Source organism: Monodon monoceros, unplaced genomic scaffold (assembly GCF_005190385.1).
Source record: "Monodon monoceros isolate NGI ecotype Baffin Bay Population unplaced genomic scaffold, NGI_Narwhal_1 Super_Scaffold_9, whole genome shotgun sequence".
NCBI lineage: Eukaryota > Metazoa > Chordata > Mammalia > Artiodactyla > Monodontidae > Monodon > Monodon monoceros.
This window is the reverse complement of record NW_021703786.1, coordinates 28,267,126-28,288,026: the sequence shown is the minus strand read 5'-3', so window position 1 is coordinate 28,288,026 and position 20,901 is coordinate 28,267,126. Positions and strand designations below refer to the sequence as shown.

The window sequence follows — 20,901 nt, the reverse complement described above, 5'->3', positions numbered from 1 at the left end:
ATGAAAAAGGCAGGGTCAACATCCACCCAGACAAGATGGCGGAGCAAACCGTGTCCTGGTCTGATGATTGTGAGGACAGGTTGGCAATATTAAAAAGTGTTGAAAGACACACACACGCTTTCCCAGCAATCCTGCTTGCAGATGTCTATGCTACAGGCATAGTTGTACGTGTTTGTGTGTCTGTTTGCTGTAGTACAATTCATAATAGCAAAAAAAAAAAAAAATTGGAGATACCCAATGGGAAATTTGTTAATTGGAATTAGGGTAGACCATCCAATAAACACGATGCAGATATTATAAAACATGTTGAGATCTCTAGGTGCCGATAAAGCTGAGATGTGCTGTTACCTGAAAAGACAGGATGCCAAGTGGTGTATGAGCACACACACACACCTGGAAGTATACCTAGAAACTGCTGAAAAGTTTCTTTCTGCTAGAGGTCTTTGGGGAGGGGAAGACTTCCTTCCCATTGCATGATTTTTGCTTTTACAGCATTGATGTGTCACTCTTACAGTAGAGGAAAAATGCGTTCACAAAAGTTTTGGTGAGACTAGATGGCCATAAGGTAATATCTAGCATTGATGTTTTATGATCTCAAAACAGTTTTGTCTGATCATCACAGTATCCATCAGGATTTGTTGCCAACTATTTGAAAATCCAGAAAGTTCACATAAAAATGCAAATTTGCCTTTGTGATAAATATATTTTTGGTCTTTGTCCCCGATTCCTGGCACACAGCTCCTAAAAAACCTTTGGAATCTCCAGAGTGATAGGAGCGTCTTTTGTTCTAATGAGCAACCCCTAGATGCTTCTGGCTGGGGCTGGTGGCCATAAAGACCAAGCCTTCATTAGAAGCTTGGAGCTTTCAGCCCCACCCTCCCAATCTTCAGAGAGTGGAGAGGAGCTGGTGATTCAATTAATCACCAAAGGCCAATGATTTGATCAACCAAACCTGTGAAACCTCTATAAAAACCACTTAAAGTCAGGTTCATAGAGCTGGAAGGCTGGGGCGTCTCGTGAGGCTAGGCACCAGCTACACAGGCCTGCTCTGAACCCAGTCTGGCTGTGCCTACAGGAAGGTGCCTGCTCCCTGGGCTCTCATTTCTATTATCCAGGCGGATTGTCCTAGGCTGTTCACTTCCTGGAGTCACATAACAATCCCACCTCCCTGATAGGACACCCAGGTCTCCTGACTGGAGGGCAGTGGGCATTGTTTCCACACATTGCTTCACCTCTGTTGACCCCCACCCGCACGTCTGTTTGGGGCAGGGACTTAGAAGGGATATCTAACTCCTGAGGAATTCTGGCGGAAAAGGAAGAACAAAGCTCCAAGGGTCAATTTCTGGACTTCCAGGAAGCTTCAGTGAAAAGACTTGATAAAAGAGATGAGTGAACAGCTCACTCCAGCAAGGGTGGAGGTTTAGCTGTGTACTTCATCTATGTGAAATCTTTCCCCTGGAGGATGGATGCGTGGCCTCTAGATGGACGTGCCTCAGCACATGTTCCAACCCGGACGGCACAAGGGCTGGCTGAGGAAGCTGGCACTAGGAGGTTCCAGGAGCGGGGTACCCACAAAAACAATAACAGTTTGCACGCTGAAAGGGCTTAATCCATTTGTGCTCGGCAGGTGCCACTCCATGAAACTATCACGGGGACTTCGGCCCATTCTCCACTCCTCTTCCTACCACTGTTTGCAAGTAGCTGGGATGGGAGTAAGCGCGGGGCGGGGTTGGGTCGGTGCCTGGTGAGCAGAAGCAGAGACATGTGGCGGGAGGACTACAACTCCCAGCACACCCCGCGCCGCCCAGCTTCCCATTTCCCAGAAGGCCGCGGGCGGCGCGTTCCCGACATGCCCCGCGGCGGCCGACAACCGCCGGATTTGAATCGCGGCACCGCTCGGCGGCGGCGGGATGAGTACCCCGTTGTTGCCCCCGGCCTGGCAGCTCTACCTCAAGGACCATCGTGTCTCCACATTTAAGAACTGGCCCTTCTTGGAGGGCTGTGCCTGCACCCCGGAGCGAGTGAGTCCGCGCGGCCTCCCGGAGCCCCCAAGCCCGCCCCGCCCCCAGAGCCCCGCCCCAGCCCCTGAGGCGACCCCTCCCGCGGGCCCCGGCCCCTCTGTGGGCCCCCAGGGCGATCCCTCCCGCGCGCTCTGGTCCCTCTGTGGGTTCCCGGGCCCCTGGGGCGACCCCTTCTGCGGGCTCTAGCCCCTCTGTGGCCTCCCGGAACTCGGGGGAACCCCTCCGCTCTGGGGCCTGAGCCGAGCTCTCCTTTGCAGATGGCCGCGGCCGGCTTCATCCACTGTCCAACTGAGAACGAGCCCGACTTGGCTCAGTGTTTCTTCTGCTTCAAGGAGTTGGAAGGCTGGGAGCCAGATGACGACCCTATGTAAGTCCCTCGGGCCAGCCTCGCTGGGCTTCCGGGGTTCCCCAGTTCCATCAGGACCGTTTGTTCTTTGTTTTTATTTATTTATTTTTACATCTTTATTGGAGTATAATTGCTTTACAATGGTGTGTTAGTTTCTGCTTTATAACAAAGTGAATCAGTTATACATATACATAGGTTCCCATATCTCTTCCCTCTTGCGTCTCCCTCCCTCCCACCCTCCCTATCCCACCACTCCAGGCGGTCACAAAGCACCGAGCTGATCTCCCTGTGCTATGCGGCTGCTTCCCACTAGCTATCTACCTGACGTTTGGTAGTGTATATATGTCCATAGGACCGTTTGTTTTGACTTGGGCTCCCCACAAAAAACATCTAAATTTCGAAGTATTATTGAAGGACCTGCGGCTTTCCGGCCTCGTTTGTGCCCTAAACAGCTGCTGTAAAGGATGAGCCTCTGCTGGCACCTTGGTGATGCTTTCAACCTAATCAAGTCTGATTTGGCCGAATGTCCTCCTGGGTGGAGTGTTGAAGAAAGGCACATTCTTGTAGGTGCTTGATACCTTTCCGGTTAGACAGAATACTGGAGCAGATCCTGTTGTGACCTAGGGATGTCCAGGTGCCTTTCTTGTTTCAGAGGTTTTAAATCTGAAGCTTTTTTTTTTTATAAATTTATTTATTTGTTTTTGGCTGCGTTGGGTCTTCGTTGCTGCACGCAGGCTTTCTCTAGTTGCGTCAAGCGGTGGCTACTCTTTGTTGCGGTGAGGGCTTCTCATTGCGGTGGCTTCTCTTGTTGCAGAGCACGGGCTCTAGGCGCACGGGCTTCTGTAGTTGTGGCAGGCGGGCTCAGTAGTTGTGGCTCGTGGGCTCAGTAGTTGTGGCACGTGGGCCTCAGTAGTTGTGGCACGTGGGCCTCAGTAGTTGTGGCTCACGGGCTCTAGAGCGCAGGCTCAGTAGTTGTGCGACACGGGCTTAGATGTTCCGCGGCATGTGGGATCTTCCGGGACCAGGGCTCAAATCCATGTCCCCTGCGCTGGCAGGCGGATTCTTAACCACTGCGCCACCAGGGAATCCCTGAAGCTTTATTGAACTATATCATACAGCACAAAAACCACCCCTTAAAATAGCACACTCAGTTTTGTTTTAGATTTTGTTCTTTAGGGCATCTAGTTTTCTTTTTTATTGTGTGCATATATTCATACAGACAACAATATTCCCGTAATGTAATGCCACATTTTCCCCGCACCGTTTTTTCTCCTGTCAGAATCAGTTGCTTCCACGGCTTGAACTTTTTTTCCCCGTAGAGAATCACCGGAGTTGTTTCTCTTCTTGGCAAGAAGAGTGTTGCTGTTTTCCCTAATGTGTTTTCTCTCATGACCCAGTATTGACTGGGATGATATGGTGATCATACCAGGTATCACTGGGGAAATACTGGTTGTATTCTTGGGAGTGAATTTCCAAGTGCTATAATATTTTCAGATTATAGTTACTATTGGCTGTCCTTTTGGAATTTGCGTGGCTGGGTGTTCCTTCCAGCCTGTTCTGGTTTTTGTTTTGGTTTTTTTTTGGCCGTGCCGCGCGGCTTGCGGGATCTTAGTTCCCCAACCAGGGGTTGAACCTGGGCCCTCAGCAGTGAAAGCGTGGAGTCCTAACCACTGGAGCACCAGGGAATTCCCCAGACTGTTCTCGTTATAGTGCTATCCGCTAGCAGGGATAATTCCGAATGCACAGAATGATGGTATGAGGCAGAGGAATTCACTGGAGAAACCGGGTCAGTGGTGCCCTTTTTCCAAACGAACAGATTATGTAATAATTCGAGTGAAATGAGACAACTGCAAATGGTTCCTGAAGGATTTTAAGGGCTTTGACATGTGATACCTTTGGATTTATACTCTGTAACACTTTTCCTACTAATTGCTAAAAGACTCCAGGTAGACTACATCAGCCACAGGACATGGGTGGGGCTGGGGGGAGTCCACAGAGCAAGAAGGTGCTGAGACAAGTTGTGTGGGAATGTGGGTCCTGCCCCTGGTTCCGTCCACTTCAGACTTCACACTCTGCTCCTGAAGCAGAGCAGTGTGTGTCTGTGAGGTGGGGAGGGGGCTGGTGGTAACAAACTTGCCTTTCTCCCTTCACCTGAATTTTCTCTGTTGACGTGCTCATGTGTTGCTTTTTCTAGAGAAGAACATAAAAAGCATTCATCTGGTTGTGCTTTCCTTTCTGTCAAGAAGCAGTTTGAAGAATTAACCCTCAGCGAATTTTTAAAACTGGATAAAGAAAGAGCCAAGAACAAAATTGTATGTATTACTGGGAATAAGAAGCAAGCGCAAATCCCGTTCAGCATCTTTAGTGCTGAACTCCCTAGCCCGTCACAAGCACTGCATAGACGCTTTTCCTCAGTAAGCACTTTCTGAGCCCCTCTGATGTGTGTGTGTGTGGATATAAAAGCGTAGAAAAGCATCTGTCCTGGAGTGTGGCCCTGGGGTTGTGCAGAGAGAAAAACGTATCCCCTGAGTAGAGGTGTCCTCAGTGTGCGGTTACCTCTGGTGGTGGGACATGTGATGGCTAGGCTGGCATTTCTGCCTTTAGTGACAACTGAGATGGTAGCTCATTTATACGGGGTGTGTTCATGTGTTAGCACTGGTGGGAACAGAGGGTTTGGGGACACAGAGTAGAGAGCATATTGGGAAAGGGGCATTATGTGTGTTGGGAGAAAGAAGCACCAGTCCTACTGGACCTTGAAGGGATTTCTGCAGGCGAACCTGGGCTCTTGCACTGGGTTATTGGAAGAGTGGAACAGTGAGTCCACAAAGAGGCAGCTTCCAAGTAGCCCGGGCTGTAGAGAATTAAGGTTACCAGAGAAAACCAGGACTCCCAGTTGAGTCTGAATTTCAGGTACACAAGGAGTAATTTTTTTAGTGTATCTCACATTTTGTATGGCTGTTTACTAAAAAATTACTCGTTTATATGATGTTCAAATTTAACTGAGCAGGCTCTATCTTTATGTGCTAAATCTGGCAGCTCTACAGAGAGTAAATATTCAGGTATTTAATCTATTTTTAGCAAAGCCCTGGGCAGGGAGTCCAGATGTACCAGTTGTCTCTGCCACTCACAGACTTTGTGAGTTTAGGCCAGTCTTGGTCGTAGTTTCCTTGCTGTAAAATGGAGGATAGACTCCTGTGGTTTCTGAGGTCCTTTTCAGCTTGAAAATCGTATTCCTTTTTAGAGATCAATAGAAATAATTCTGTGTAATATGGTACCTTTTAAATGCTAAGGACAAAATTGAAAATTTTTTCAGGAAGTGAGAAGAAATCAGTGGTCAGTAAAGCGGTGTATTCGATGGAGGTCTTGGGAACTGCAGTGCTGGAATTGGGAAGGGGGCTAGGGAGGGCCTTCGAGATTAGGGGTCAGCTCATTTTCTGTGAAGTGCCACAGATGCTAAGTATTTAGCCTTCGTGGGCCACAGAGTTTCTGTTAGAGATTATTCTTTCTTTGTTTTTTTCCACAAGTGTTTAAAAATGTAAGAAGCATTCTTAGCCATTGGGTTAAGAACGGGTCATGGGCTGGATGGATGTGTCCCACAGGGCGTAGTTTGCCAGTCCTGTTCTAGGTGAAAGGCAAGCTTTGTGTACTTCAGGAACAGTTGTGAGAAAGCTGTGAGAAGTCCCCCAGATCATTTTAAAATGTATATATTTGGGGGGAATTCCCTGGCAGTCCAGTGGTTGGGACTCTGTGCTTTCACTGCCAAGGGCACAGGTTCGATCCCTGGTCGGGGAACTAAGATCCTGCAAGCCACGCGGCGCAGCCGAAAAAAAGAAAGAAAAGGAAATCAAAGAAAATTTAGAATTCAGTCCTTCAGTGGCACTGGCAGCATTTTATCTGCTCATTAGCGACATGTGGCCAGTGACTACTGGACGGTGCAGACAATTGAACATTTTCATCTTTGCAAAAAATTCTGTTGGACAGGGCTGCTCTAGAGTGACACCCAATTTTGAGGTTTGTTGCAAATAATTTATCACTGATATAAAAATTCAGGTCCCCTTGTGTCCCTAGGCACATTTGCATGTGAATGGATGTGGACAGTAAGGTTTGGGGTCAGAGTGCAGGGAATGGGCATAACCAGAGGCCTGTCTGCTTCCTGCTAGAGCTCCTGGATGGCCCCTCTAGGGTACATCGCTCCTGGAGGTGGGATGGCGTGCGGACCTCGACTGTACCGTGGGGTGGAAATAAGTTGGGAGCTGAACTTTTAAACCATTTATTTAAGTCAGCTATGGGATTGCAGCACACAGCTGTAAGGCAAACGTTTATCCAGGTGAGATAATTACGTGTTGCAGTTTACAAATACTGAAAACGAGGAACAAGTGTTGTTTGTCGTGATGCTGTGAATTTCTGAGACCCTGCATTTAATTGAGATGCTGCTGGTCAGTTCGACAGGACCACTGGTCAGGCAGCCACCTGGGCCTGACGCTGGCCACGTGTGTGGCTGAGGTAGAGCCGGGGCTCAGGTTCTGACCCTGGAGTGCACCACGTGCTCTCTGCTTCTGCTACTGCATCGCTGCCACCTTCTTTTGAAAACAAGTTACCTCTATTGTTTTTCTTATTAGAAAACATTTAACCCAATAAAAGTCTATTGTTTGTTTTTTAATGTGGCAGAGAAATCAGGAGAGTGAAAATTAGGGAGGAGGTTTCTGGATTTGTTGATGTGATTGTCATTTGTCCCCCTGGAGAGAGCACTTAGCAGAATGAAAGGTTGGAAGCCAGGTTTAGAGAGCTGCTGCAGGTGGAAGGTTTCTCTGTTTGAGGAGCACACTGATGCTTGACGGCATCTGTTTAAGTGAACAAGAGGAGGGCTCTGGACTTTCTGTGGGAGCTCCAGAAGCAATGTAGGGTAGTGGGGAAGAGCAGGGCTCTGCCACAGACTAGCTGGTACCCCTGAGCTGGATGCTGCTGTGGACCTCGGTGTCCTCATCTGTGTAATGGGGATAAAGGTGGCACCTACCTCATGGGGACGTGGAGCAGTGAGTGAGTTAGGGTGTGTGGAGCAGGTAGAATGGTGCTTGGTAAAGGCAAAGCGGTCCATCAGTGTTTTCCATTATAATTATTGTGGGACAGCTCAAATTAGAGCTAGTTGAGGGGAATTCCCCAGCGGTTCAGTGGTTAGGACTCGGCGCTTTCACTGTTGGGGCCTCGGTTTGATCCCTGATCGGGGAACTGAGATCCCACAAGCTGAGCGGCATGGCCGAAAAAAAAGAGAGAGAGAGAGAGAGAGAGGCAGATGAGGTGAATGAGGACATTTACCCCATATAGCTGGGCATCTCTATTCGAGCATGCCTAGAGCTTCAGTTTCATTTGTCTATTCTTTATTTCCAGGCAAAGGAAACCAACAGTAAACAGAAAGAATTTGAAGAAACTGCAAAGAAAGTCCGCTGTGCCATTGAGCAGCTAGCTGCCTCGGAGTGACGCCATCCCCACCGTCACTGCCCCGCAGGGACACAGACACACCCTTTCCAAGGCACAGCCCTCAGCACGACCAGCTTTCCTCTGGGGCCTCTTAACTGTGCCTTAGGAAAGGAGAACATCAGCATTTTGAAATTAGAATATTCACCTGTATTTTTGAGTTTTTTCCTGAAGGCGGTGCCGGGGGCTGTTTCTGTTGTACAGCTGGTGCTAAGCACAGTGATGGATTCTCTTTTTCTCTTGGGTAGTGTTTGCTTTACTGATTCCCGGACTTAGGGTGAGGGGAGAAGTTTGTCCACGTGGGTAGAGCCCTTTTACAGCGACCTGTCTGGGCTTCACACTGACGACTGGCTGTCCAGCTGAGATGCGACGTGTGAATGTGATCATTGGTCCATTGTGACTGGACAAACAGGATTAAGAATGCCATTTTAAATTTCATTTGCATAATAATCTCCATTTATCGTGTGCACTTCTCATGTTCCAGGTGCTCTGTATTATCTCACGTTGACGTCTGCAGGTCCTGTGACCATACCTTTTTACCCCATCAGGTCTGTGGTGTCTCAGCAGCTCCCTTCCTCCCAGGTGGATTGTACAGACCCATCCCTGCCACGCCTCTGAAAGTGCCCTGTGTGTGAGGTGTTCCTCGCCATCCCATCTTGTGATTTTCAGGTTTACAAGGGGGAGCTATGGGATTAGACCCTAGACTCTGCCTCTGGACTTGATCTGTGTAAGAGCCCTTTCCATGACTGTAGCATGAGCGGCTGGGGGTGGAGGGGATGCAGAAGGACTGATGTCTGAGAGTAGAGCTGGCCTCCTGCTTTTGAGGGCAGCTGAAGGTACTTCTTCACCTCCAGTGGCACATGGAAAGTTTGCAACATTTCTCTATAGTAGACGAGGAGAAGGTCGTCCTTTGTGCCAGACAAGGAACTTTCCAGAAGCCTGGCTCACTGCTTCTTCCTCTTTAATTAGCAGGGCACACAGAGGGGATTCTTCCTGGGAAGTTTTGCTCTGGACCAGCTGTCATCCATGGACACAGCAGGCAGGGGTGGGATGAAAAATCCAAGGAAGGCGTTCCTGTTCTTAATATTTCTAGTACTCTTCACATAGCTACTTCCCGTTAGTGATGTGGGTTAGGAAGCTGATAATTCCACTGCCTCTCTCGTGAATCTTCCTAAAGGAATAAATTAATTTAAAAAGTGCATTGGAAAACCTCTTTGGGGAAACTTCTTAAAAACATAGATGAGTCGTTCATGTTGTCTGCAGTCTTGCAAGATCACAAATTCAGTGATACTTGAGTTTCAACACCAGCACGGACTAAGCAGAGGGTTGGAGCAGTTGTAAAAAAGGCATGTGGGACACCCACTCCGGGCCCTAACTGTGCCCTCCAGCGGCGTGCTTGCCTTGTGGGCTTGGGACTGGCGTCTGTTGAATCGGAGCTGCAGTTTCCTCACCAGTGATGGGATCCTAGAACCCTGTTGCCTCAGCTGGCTTTTTTTATTGTAGCAACATGGTTTTCATTTGAGGAGGAGAGGAATTGAGACAAAGCCCTCAGCCCCTCTGCACAGCATTCTGCAGTGTTGTTTTCTTTTTTTTGTTTGTTTGAATTATTATTTCACAGAACAGGACAAACTACAATTAAAAGTAAGCACAAAGCCTTTCTTAGTCACTGGGGGCACCAATGTGAATTTTAGATGGATTTGGAGACAAAGTAAAGTAGCAGGAAATATCTAGCAGCAACTGTCACTTACGAAATCGCTGCACAGTTAGCCAGCCCTGGTGAGGCGGAGGGCGCACACTGGCTGCTCCTCCCCAAGAACAGTGCAGTGGCCTGAATCCCTTCTAAATGACTTGGCTCAGAGCTGTGGAGACTTGGTGGGCTGCTGCAGGCGATCTGTCAGCCCTGAATGGCTGTGTCTCCATTGCTCCACATCTGTGCCACATTCTCCACATCACCACCTCCTCACGGGTACCCTGCTCTCCTCCCCGAGGCTGGCTCACGCAGGGCTGAGGCCTGATGTTAAGATGATAGATTTGATTTCATCCTCCTTCACGAAGTTAAGCTGCAGGGTGGATTGTTACTGTCCTACTGGAAACCTCTGGGGGTCATCTTGGTAGTTGCCAAGAATAGAAACTATTTCATTTCAAACGCTGCAGACCCTACTGGGCTTCTAAAATATTGTTGGCTTTTGGTGGTGGTCCCTTCTTAGCCTGCCAACTGATCCTTCCCGCCCCAGCGGTTGCAGGGGAGGGATGAGTCCTCGCAGAGAGACAGAGCCAGCCTTGGGCTCCTCTGCAAGAGCCACTTGAACCCAGAACCATTTGTTTGTGTCATCTGGACTCATTCCATGTATAAACCGGCTATGAAAAATGCACCTCAGACTTAGGTTTTTCTGCCACATCTCAGTCAGAGAGTAAAATGAATTTTTCCCTCCAAGTTTGGAGAATATTGCAGAGGTTTTTGTTATGGGGAAAAAAGCACTCCCGCCTTTATATTCATCTCAGCTGCTTATTTTTGATATTTGTGCCAATCTGTAAATGGATACTTCACTTTAATAACTGGTCCTTACAAACTGGCTTTGTAGAGAAGCTGAGAAAATGTTTTTGCGCTCAGTTTCCTTTGCACAGTGGGTATTGCTGCAGTTCTCGGCTTTGTTGGGCTGTGCTGTGGAGCAAGACAAAGCTGGGGCCGACCCCTCAGACCATCTTACACATTTCCTCTTCTAGAAACTTTTGTTCTAAAAACCATATTTATTGCTGGACCTTAATGGCCGCCAGCGTCAGGAAGTTTCCTAGACATCTATTAATGAAGTCTAAGACCCTTGCTAAGGGCAACAGCCTCAACCTTCTCTCGAATATGTGTCTGCCTCTCAGGTTCTCCACGTTGGAGGGAGTCTGGAAGGGTTGTAACTGGTGGTTAATGGTGTCAGGTGTGACATGGTCAGAGCCTGTGGGCAGCCTGGGGAATGGGGATCTTCCATTCTCAGCTCTGGGAAAGATGGAGCGCCAGCCAGCCAGCCATTGGCTGCAGGTTGGCACTCCCTTGGGATGCTGACCATTCTTTGCAGGTTGTACTCACTTAAAAAGAAATAACAATTGCCAGTAAAGTCTAGTGTGATCTTACCCGCATTTTTTAGATGCAGAAATGGAGATTTGTAAAGAGGTGAAATAGCTTGTCCAAGATCATACAACTAGTAAGCATTCAGGTTGGAATTTGAATCCAGGCTGTCTGTCCCCAAAGCTGGGCCCTCACTGTCTAATGACAGTGCCCAGCCTTGAGGGGGTGCAGCGGGGGATGGCTTTTGGCAACAGCCTGACCCCAGGCGGCTAGTGCTGTAAACCGTCCCCATTCCGTTTTTCAGACAGCTTTGCCACAAAGGCCCTCATGTAAACTGACACCTGCCTGCTGAGGCTTCCATGGATCCTCACCGTACAAGTTTTAACTTTTTATTTGGAACTAAGTTTCACAGAAAGTCGTAACGCTAGAACAGGGTTTCTGTGTACTCTTCGCCCAACCTCTCCTGTCATAACTACAGTACAGCGTCTGGAGTTGCTTCCAGCATCTAAGGCCTGAGTTGAGAGGAGGTGAGCGGTACAGCCCAGCGAGCTCTGAGCCAGACTTACCATCGCCAGGGAGTTCCTGTCTCGCCCTGGGTGAATCTAGCTCTTGAAGCAAAGAGCCAACTGAGCTGTAGGTTTTCTCTCCACTGGCCCAGCCTACAGCATTTGAGCCGGCTTTCAGCTGGCTGGGACCAAGCTAGGTTTCTGTGGCGGTTTTCCACCTGATCTCCAAGGTGGTGATGTTTGTCCATCTGTCCGCTCAGACACTTGAGCACCTGTTGTTCGCCAGGTGCTATGTCCAGGGCTTGAAGCCTCCTGCAGTGAGCTCACGGGTTCCTTGTTCTCTGAATGGTGGGAAGATACAGGCCACCTGGTAGCCATATGAGTGTGTCCGTGGGAGCACCAAGAAGATGACAAGGAACTCTCAGAGCATCCTGCTTGTCAGGAACGAGGAGGAGGCTGCCAGATGGATGAGGAAGGGAAAGATGTGCCAGGCAGAGGGGACGGGAGGGTCCATTCTGGGGACAGCAGGTGCATTCTGTGATGAGGGGGAGGGGTGGCTTGCTCCCGTTTCCCTCTTAGCAAAGCCTGTCAAGGCGGCCACGATGAGCCCTTCATAGGCCTGTGAGTCCTGGGGGATGAGTGTGACCAGCCATGCGGCTGCCGCCCTGCACATCAGTGCTTCCCACCTGTGACCCCAATCATTCAAGAACCCTTTAGAAGGGTTGGTTTTGACCAGAAGAGTCTACCAGGATGAATTCGCTTCATAATGCACCCTGAGTGAAGGAGTTGACCTGTCGGGAAGGGTGACTTAGGAAAGTTCATTTTCTGTTGGAGGATGTTTGCCAAATGTGGTGAGATTAGTTGTAGTATAGCTGGTGCTGAGCTGCTCTCACAGTAATTTCGCCAGTGGTTTCAGCTGTTTCCCGGTCCTGCGATGGAGGCCATTTATGGTGTCGTCGGCCTGGAGCAGGAAGCCTGTCACTGGACTCAGGCATCCTGTTCTTTCAGCTTCGGTGAGTTAGTTCAGTGTAAGTTTAAAGGAAAGAGGCTTGGCTGCAGCCCTGTTTTGTCACATGTAATTGGGATTTCTTCCATCAAAGATCACGCCTGCCCCTGATTTTGGTGGTAGTGGTCTGATGCTGGCTTTGAAGAGGTCCCGACAGCCTGGTGACAGGCTTGGTGCTCACAAGTTCTGGATTGCAAATTGATGAAAGGAGGATGAATAATGAAAAATAATGGGTCATTCTAAGCGGTACCTTTTCACTGGGCTACGGTATAATTTGGATCCATCTCAAGAGAAGTAGATTGGCGGAATTCATCCAAGTAGCCTCTCAAGGACCAGTACCCACTGTCTGGGGACAATGCAATCAGTGGCTCTGACTTACACATCTAGGGTTTAAAACCCTGAACCAGGGCTTTAAAGCAATAGGGAGTAGACTGCTCACCTGGCCATCTACACTGCAACATGAGCAGGATACATGTCTGCTCCTCTACAGAGACGTGGGGCTCTGGAGGCACAGTGGCCTCTAACAGCACTTGTCGCTGGCCCTGACAGCTGAATCCTGCTCTGTTTAAGTTTTATGGGGTGCAAAGGAGACCCTTTCAAACAAGCTCAGGCGGAGAGGCAGGGGCACCGGGAGGAAGCGTGTGGAGCGTGCAGCCACAGGGTTCCTCTAGTTCTCCCTAAACACAGTCACGATCGTAGCTTAAACACACACAGAAGCAGTGTCCATCTCTGTCATATTGTGAGGTGTGTGTTAGGGTCATTACCTGCTTTTCCAGCTCCACCCCACTCTCCCCTCCTCCCCACTCCCACCACCACCTGCCGCCCTGCCTTTGTAGATGGCTGCTACTCCCCGAGCACCTGCTTTTCTCTGTCTGCCTCCTGGATTCTTTCACCTTCCAGGCCCACTACCCCCTGAGAGAGGAGGGCCCCTGGCTGGCACCCAGCTTCCGGAGCAGGGGCTGGGGGAGGGCTGTCAGGAAAGAGGGTACTGAGACCGCCACAGCTAGGGTCACTCCCACCCCAACCCCGCCGCGTGCCCCAAGCCTGTCTTGGGTGTGGCGTGAGGACGACGCGTGGCCTGCTTGGTACCACACTGTTCCGTGCCTCTCTGTCTGAATGGAAGTATGGTTTCAGTAACTTTGCTAGGACCGCTTTCACTTCCTGATTATATTCCTCAAACCTAGAAGAGCCTGGTAGAGAAAAGGGGGCTGAGAAAACCAAACACTTGGAAATGAGAGCCCTGGGATGACCCCAAGTCGAGAAGCTGCTCGTCTGAGAAGTTTCACCCTCAGTGAGGCCTCTGACCCCCGTCTCTGCCCTGCATCAGGGGAGGGAGACAGCAATGCACAGCCCAGGGACCTGGAGAGGAGGCCCTCCCATCTCCCAAGATTGAACCCCAGAGAGCCTCACTGTGACAGCCCCGGCCTGTCCGTCCCACACATGTCACAGGCCTGGTGGGGGCCCCTCTGCCTGCCACCCCACTAGCACCTGACACCTGTCCTGGGAGAAGCTTCGTTTATGTTTGTGCGTGAGTGATGGACAGGCAGAGGCTGACCTTGCCTCACTCGGCATTTGTAATTGGAGCTAAAAGGAAGCAAGACTCCTTCCTTCTGTAGCCCCTCACCAGCCCACCCAGTTCATCAGATCCCTCTGGTGCTTGGTCCTGGAGACTGATGAAGACCAGGACGCAGGGCCAACCAGCAGCCGAGTGCCCCAGTGTGTGTGTGCGCGGTGTGGTGGCGGGCTGCCTCCCACCATTCAGGCTGCCTGCTGAGCCCCCGAGCGGGCCATTTCAGGCCCCACCCTCCCTCCTCAGCCGGCCATCTGGGCGCTGAAGAACCGGAGGGTCAGAGAAATTAAGAAATTTGCCCAGGGACCCACAGCCAGCAGCCAGCTCGCTGGGGATGCTGGCGTTTGAACACAGCTCAGGGGCGAGCTGGGCGGGCTATCACGCGATCACCGACAGGTGGGAGTTCCCGACGAACTGGAGGGGCACTGCACCCAGAAGAGCCCCGGGAGTGCCCGCCTGCCGCTCGGCTCCCCACTCCCCGCTCCCAGCGCCCCCTCCCCGGCCCTGCTCACCAAGTGCCCCCCAGCCCTTCTCCCTGGCCCTACTCCCCCAGGTTCCAGAACGCCCTCTCCCCCCACTTTTGGCTCTCTCCACCCCCTAAGTGCCAGCTTCCCGTGCTCCCCCTCACCCTCTGGCTCCCTCTTCTCCCCCATACCCGGCTCCGCTCCGGTCGCTGCACCCCCGACCCGCAAGGCCCGGCTGGGCGCGCTGCTCAGCTTTGCACTGCTGGTGCCGCCGTGGCCAGCGACCAGTACCTCCTGCAGGTGGCGGACGCAGGCAACCACAGCGGCCACCCTCCCACCCGAGGCTCTGGCGCATCTGTGAAGGTACCGTACCGGCTGCCCCTCCCCCGCGTGACCCCTTCCCCTCAGACCCAGGGGCCACACCCCCTCCTTCCAGAGCAGCTCTGAGAGGCTGCCCCATCCCCTGCCTGTCTGCCCACAAGGGGGTCTCTCGGGCACACCTTTCCCCCAACTGTCTTGGTGACAGTCTGGCCGGAGGAGGAAGGGACTCTGGCTCAGGGCCTAGCCAAGGGTGGGAAGTGAAAAGGGGGGCACTGGGTGGCCCCATAAGGACCCCAAGAGCCTTCCAGAGCAGGAGCCCTTGACAGTCCCTTGGCCTCACCCTTTGGGGGCCTGTCTTGCGTTAGAAGTGATGGCACATCACTTGGTGGATGGCAGGACACTGCTGGGTGACCTGGGACCTTGTCCCTCAACCTCCAAGTTCTGATCTGTCAGATGGGGAGGAAATGATGCCTCTCTGGATGCAGGGCTCGGGGTGGGAGGAATTAGGGAGGGGAGACACGGGCAGGCCCAGCACCCAGGGGTGCTCAGCTGCTGTTCTTGTCACTTGTCTGCAGGGGTCCTGGGGTTGAGCTGGGAGCCAGTGTGCAGGAGGGAGGCCCAGGTGTGGGGAGCTGGGGCCCTGGCAAGGCCAGGGTTCCTCATCCCAGTGACTGGGAGTTGTTTCTTTATTACCGTCCAGGGCTCGGTCTGGTCACCCCATTAGCCCCGGTCCCTGTCAGGCACAGCCAGGGCTGTGGCGCAGGGCCCCTGTTCCCATACCCCCGATGGCCTGACACACAGGGCGGAAAACCGGAGCGCCGCGTGGCTTCAGACCCGGGCAGGAGCGGGGAGGGCTTTCTTCAGCGAGGGGTGGGGAGAGGCAGTGGGCTTCCACACGCACCCCAGCTGCGGGCCTCGCCAAGCTGGGGCCAGCCTGGGGGCCTTCCCCTGCACAGGACGTGCACAGGGTGGCAGGGATGTGCGTGAGCATGAGTAAACGAGTGTGCACATGTATGTGAGCAAGGTCAGTGTGTGTGTGACACAGTGCCTTCCTCGGAGCTGCCGGGGAGGAAGGACAGTGCAGTTTATTTAGCCACCCCACAGGCAGCCTAAGGCTCCAAGGCTCTCCTGACTTGCATGTGTGTGCACGCATGTGTGCCCGTGTGTGCGAGAGTCAGAGAGCCCCTTTCTTGTGCAGGCAAAGCCTGGCTTCCACGTGTGAGCAGGCCCAAGGGAGGCCTGAGGGCAGCCTCTCTGCAGTGTTTGAAACTTTTCGACAGGCATCCACGTAGGTCTTATTTGTACATTAAATAAACAAACAAAAGGTCTTGAGCCGTCCAAACCCGTTTGGGGCCTCAACTCCAAGTGGCAGGAGAGAACCTGATGGGGCCCTGTGGCCACCTCTCGGGGCCCTCGGCTCTGGTTGGGGGTGAGAACCTGCAGGCCACCTATCTCTGAGAAGTACAGGGTGGGTCCAGCCCACCAGGTTTTGCGTTCTTTCTGCTTTTTAGGGCAGAACAGCTGCATCCCCCTGATTGACCCCTTTGCCACTGAGAGCCTGGATGCCTCCACCTTGGTGCAGCACCTCATCTGTGAGTGCTGGTGTGGCAATCATTTCCCCATCCTTCCTTAATCTCCAGGCAAGGCTCAGAACCCCCTCATCCTAGACCCACAGAACTGCTTCCAGCTGGACCCTTTGTTGCCCAGAGGACATTGCCATATGTATCTGAAAAACCCCATGACTGGCCTCAGCCCCCATGCTCTGCTATTGGCTTGTGACCACAGGCGCCCGACCCCCAGCCTGTCCTGCCCTCCCTATGCCCCTTCTTGACTCTCCTTTATGTTTCCAAATGGGTCTACCCGGTGGGCATCTCCCACCTGGTGAGTTGGGGGGCACGTCTCTGCTGCCCCAGAGAAGCCTGGGAGGTTGGGGAGGGTACTGGGAAGCCTCCCTCACCCTGGGCCTCAGGAAGGCTGTGCCAGGACAAGGGGTGGCCCCTGGGAGGGTCAGGTGGTTACCGTGGAGACATCAGAGGGAATCGAATGGCCCAGCTCCTCCTCTGGCCAAGGCCAAGACAGTCCCAAGCGTCCTACGAAGGAGGACCTCCAGGCAGACAAGGCTCTGAAGTACTCAGCTGGGCTTTCCTTGGGGGGCCGGTCCGGGTCCCCTCCTGCTCCCTGAACCCCCTCTCCCAGCAGCGCTGCGCTGAGCCCTCGTGGTGGTCCTGCCCCCGAGCCTTGTCCTTGTCGTGTGCGGCCGGATCCGTGGCCTCCTCGGCTCCCCGGCCCAGAGCCTCCCCCGGCTGCTCTTCATGGGCTGCCGCTTCTTGTTGGGGGGTGAGTCTGGGGGCTGTGAGGGCCGCAGCTCCTGGCAGTGGGGTGCTGCCTCTCCTGCTGCCGCATCCCCTACGCCCCCAACCCCGCTGCTCTGAGCCTGGGGGCCCACCCTGGCCGTTGAGCTGCAGCAGGTGGGGGCGCCCTGGGTGGCGCTGGAGACTGTGTAGGGGCAGGGATTCTGATTGTGAACCCAGAGCCAGGGACTGGGGCCGGGGAGCCCCAGGGTTGAGCTTCCAGGCGCAGGAGGAACGAGGATCTCTGAGGGGTCCCAGGAACTGCCCCGCTGGACCTGCACGAGGGGTGGCGGACCAACCCGCACCTGTTCCCTGTCCTTCCCAGATCACCCTGGTGAGGGGGCAATGCAGGCAGGGGGGTTGGCATCTGCCAGACAGGGTGAGACGGGACCTTGGAGTCCTTGGCAGTGACCCCGAGCCAGTCCCAGCCTGCAACTAGTAACAGTGCATGAGCTGGCCTACATCTAGCCCACAGGCTCTGGGCCGAGCCCTCCCTCAGGGACACAGCGTTGCAGGCACTCTGGTCGCATCTTCCTGCTGAGATGTCCGAGGATTCCCCGAGCTCAGCAGGAAGCTTGTCCTGGAGTCCTCTTCACTGCCTTTCGGTGCTGTCTGCCCCAGCCAGCCACCTACCCGCTGTCCCCAGCTGCCCACGGCTGGCTGTCGCTGACCGTGGGTTGGAGGCTCCTCAGTCCTCAGTGACCCCTTCCATCCAGGACCAGCCCTGAGCCGAGTCTGGTGTCCTGGGCCAGCTCCACTGTCAGGGCTGTGGCACGAGGACCAGAACACAACGGCCTGGGGCTCCCTCCTGGGCAGGCCTGCGTCCTCCCCAGGGGCTGCTGGGCCCTTTGGGAGGCCTTGGTCAGGAGGGAGTAGGTGCCAGTTGCCAGGGGGACCAGCAGCCTGGGTGTTTTGGTGTAGAGAATGAGAGCAGGAGAAATTTGTATTGAATTGGTATTGTGCTTGGAACCAAGGCACTGGCCAGTGGGCGGAGGGAGGGTCTGCAGGCAGCTGCTAGGGGGCGCTCCGCTGGCTCCGAGGGCAGGCCGGCAGTGGGCCTGGTTCCAAGAACACCCTGTCTGCTCCACTGCTCAGAGGCCAGACTGGCTGCACCTCTGCTTTCCTTGCATGGCGGGCACCCGGTGGAAATGGATCATCTGACATCACCGTCAGGAGCCCGCACAGGTGGCCCGGGTGAGGCCAGTGCTGGCAAATGCACCAGCTCTGGGGGCTCTGAGACAGGAATGTCACACCAAGGGGACCTGTGTGAGGCCAGATCACCCCAACCCTCCCCATCACCATCATCACTGCAAGAAAAGGGAGGGACACAGAGAGCTCCCGCATGACACTGGCTGGGTCCTGAGCTGGGGAGCTGGGGACGGACAGGACCTGGGGTGATGAGTTCCACAGCCATCACCCCAGGCTCTGTCCCTTCTCTGGGTCGCAGTGAGATCCAGACCTGGCCCTGAAGGTCAGATCTGGTCAGCCTCTTGCTGTGGCTGGGCAGTGTCCCGAGGGAGCACCGTACATTCCCTACAGCGGGCACCAAGGGCAGGCCCTGACGTCAGCCTGCAGCTGTGGGACAGGGGCTGACTCTCTGGGCTGGTCCCTCTGAGCCTGGGTGGACAGGCAGGTGTCCCAGTGCCCAGCTCGTTGCTTGCCCCTGACCCTCCAGGGTCACCAGGCACTATGTGCAAAGCCAGTCTTCTTCCTTTGACTGTGCAGAGATGCAGGGTCGGAGGAGGAGGGCATCCTCGTCTGGTGAAGGACAGGGGTTATAACAGGAGTTATAGGAAGGGGCTGAAACTCAGACCTGGGGAGGGGAGAGGGCCTCTGGAAAGAGGTACACTGAGCTAGGGCCAGGAGGGGAGGCTGGGGCCCAGTAAAGTGGGGAGGGGGAGCTGTGAGGAACAGGGGACAGAAGTGCAGGTCAGGGGCCTGGCTCAGGATGTCTGATCAGAGCTCCAGAGCTCCCCGCACCCTTCCCGGCTGCCAGTACAGGTCACTGGCCATGTACGTGTGTGTGTGTGTGTGTGTGTGTGCGTGTGTGTGTTGGGAACTCCAGGGGGTATGGGAGGGTGCTGTATATGTGGAAGCAGTTATGTGAGTAGGGACCATGTATTGGGGGTGTAGGCTGTGCTGTTTGCAAGGCGGTTTTGTGGAGTGAGGTCCTGAGGTTTGAGGACTGAATCGGAGCTTCCATTTTCCCCAAAGGCCAGTGGGCAGAAGCTTCAGAGGCTGTGTCTGCACACCCACCTTGGCCAGGGGCCCAGGCAGGGCAGGCGCCCCCAGCAGGCAGACGCACTGAGTGGTCACTCTGCACCCCCTCTCCCAGGCGCCCTGACCCTGGCAGGGCTCAGCACCTACATCAGCTACTCACACCTGGCCTTTGCTGAGACGGCCCGCCAGGACGGCCCCCGACACGTGCAGGACATCTGCATCAGCTTTGGCTGGTCTGTGGCCCTGGCCTGGGGCTCCTGTCCCTTAGAGGCACTCAGCGGCATCCTCCTGGTCACAGAGGCTCGAGCCCTCAGCCTAAGCCAGCAGCCGGGCGCCCCCCACTCTGTGGGCGTCTGAGTCCCAGGCAGGCAGGTCATGGCAGAGGGGCTCGGTTTCCCTGTGCATCTCCTGAGATTGGGTGGTCAGAGCCCGGCCCTGAGAGGCCCTGGGAAGGAGGCTGGGAGCTCGGTTCTGAAGGCCTGGCTGGAGTCCTGGCTGGGAGGGGTGGCCTTGGGGTGAGCAGGGGGCTGAGAGCAGAGCTGAGAATCCAGACTTCTCTTGCTTGATGTTTGGGGGGCTCCTCTGCTCTGTTGTTTCTTTAGGGCCTAAGTGGTTTAGCCTCCTCTTAGAGGTGAGAAAGGTTGAGTCCCAGAAAGAAGCAGCAGCGAAGGGCCGAGGGCCGGCTTGTGGTGGTCGTGTGAGGGTGCTGCAGGCTCCTGGGTGGTCAGCGGGCCTCCTGGCCTCTTGAGGCCATGGCCTGCGCTCGCCGCTCCCTATCAGTCCTGGTGTGCCACAGCTGCCCCCGTTCCTAGGTACCTGAGTCAGGCGGAAAAGCTACCCCAGTCCTCAGGAGGGGGCAGTTCGAGAGAGAAGCAGGTATCCAGCAGACACCCCCCGTGCCAGGCGCCGTGCGGAGCGCTGCCTGCTCGTCCACTCTGCTCGTCCAGTCTCCCAATCACCCTTCACAGCAGGTCCATTCACCCATTTCATGGAAGGAAGACTTAGGCCCAGATCACCCCAGAGCAGATGGCAGAGCCCGTGCCCACGCAGGCCTCTATTCTGTCCTCTCCCCGCCCCTCCCCAGGGCAGGCGTCGCTGGGGAGGGGACTGAGGACTGGGGGGACCCCTCGGATGTGCAGGTGCAGGGGGAGCTGAGGGGGCTGGACATGCCTTTGTTCCCCCAGTTTTCAGGCCTTTGTCCCCGTCCTGGTGCCGCTGCTCCTTCTGAGGGGCCGGCGCTCCAGGACCCGATCCTGGTCTGCAGGTCCCTGGGGAATGTCTGTGATTGCCAGGGCCGTGTGGGCCCCTGAATAAGCAGGTGTGGAAGTCCTATGGGGCGGGGGAGCCATGCCAGGGTGGAGAGGGAGGGGCTTCTCAGCCAGGAGGGGCAGGTGCCACCCAGGGTGGCAGAGGCCAGAGCCCGGAGTTCTGACTGCAGGCTCCTTGAATGGAGGCACACCCAGGCCTGGTGCTCCTCTGAGGCCAGACAGACAGGAAGGTGGTCGGCCCACCCACGCCGGTCATCATGGTCTAGGGAGGCTGAGGCTCCTCTCCTCCCATGCTGGGCAG

General features: G+C 54.2%; 2 protein-coding genes across 3 annotated transcripts; both read left to right on the top strand.

The window, feature by feature from the left end:
- The first annotated feature begins 1,734 nt into the window (after window positions 1–1,734).
- On the top strand, window positions 1,735–9,034 carry BIRC5 (baculoviral IAP repeat containing 5). Of its 2 annotated transcripts, XR_003791953.1 has the most exons (5): window positions 1,735–2,021; window positions 2,279–2,388; window positions 4,562–4,679; window positions 6,528–6,694; window positions 7,753–9,034. XR_003791953.1 is itself a non-coding variant. In XM_029211873.1 (4 exons), exons 1-4 carry the CDS (start codon window positions 1,911–1,913, stop codon window positions 7,840–7,842), a joined length of 429 nt encoding a protein of 142 aa, XP_029067706.1. In that variant the 5' UTR covers window positions 1,735–1,910; the 3' UTR covers window positions 7,843–9,034. The 2 variants fall into 2 exon arrangements, 1 of the variants encoding a protein (XP_029067706.1); XM_029211873.1 differs by lacking the exon at window positions 6,528–6,694.
- Window positions 9,035–12,334: 3,300 nt separating this feature from the next.
- Window positions 12,335–20,646, top strand: TMEM235 (transmembrane protein 235). The gene is given in 11 exon segments (XM_029212888.1): window positions 12,335–12,413; window positions 14,203–14,252; window positions 14,373–14,491; window positions 14,579–14,703; window positions 14,706–14,771; window positions 14,774–14,803; window positions 16,273–16,353; window positions 16,961–17,098; window positions 19,448–19,665; window positions 19,668–19,723; window positions 20,517–20,646. Coding segments are annotated over 11 exon segments (1,092 nt in total).
- Window positions 20,647–20,901: the final 255 nt, after the last annotated feature.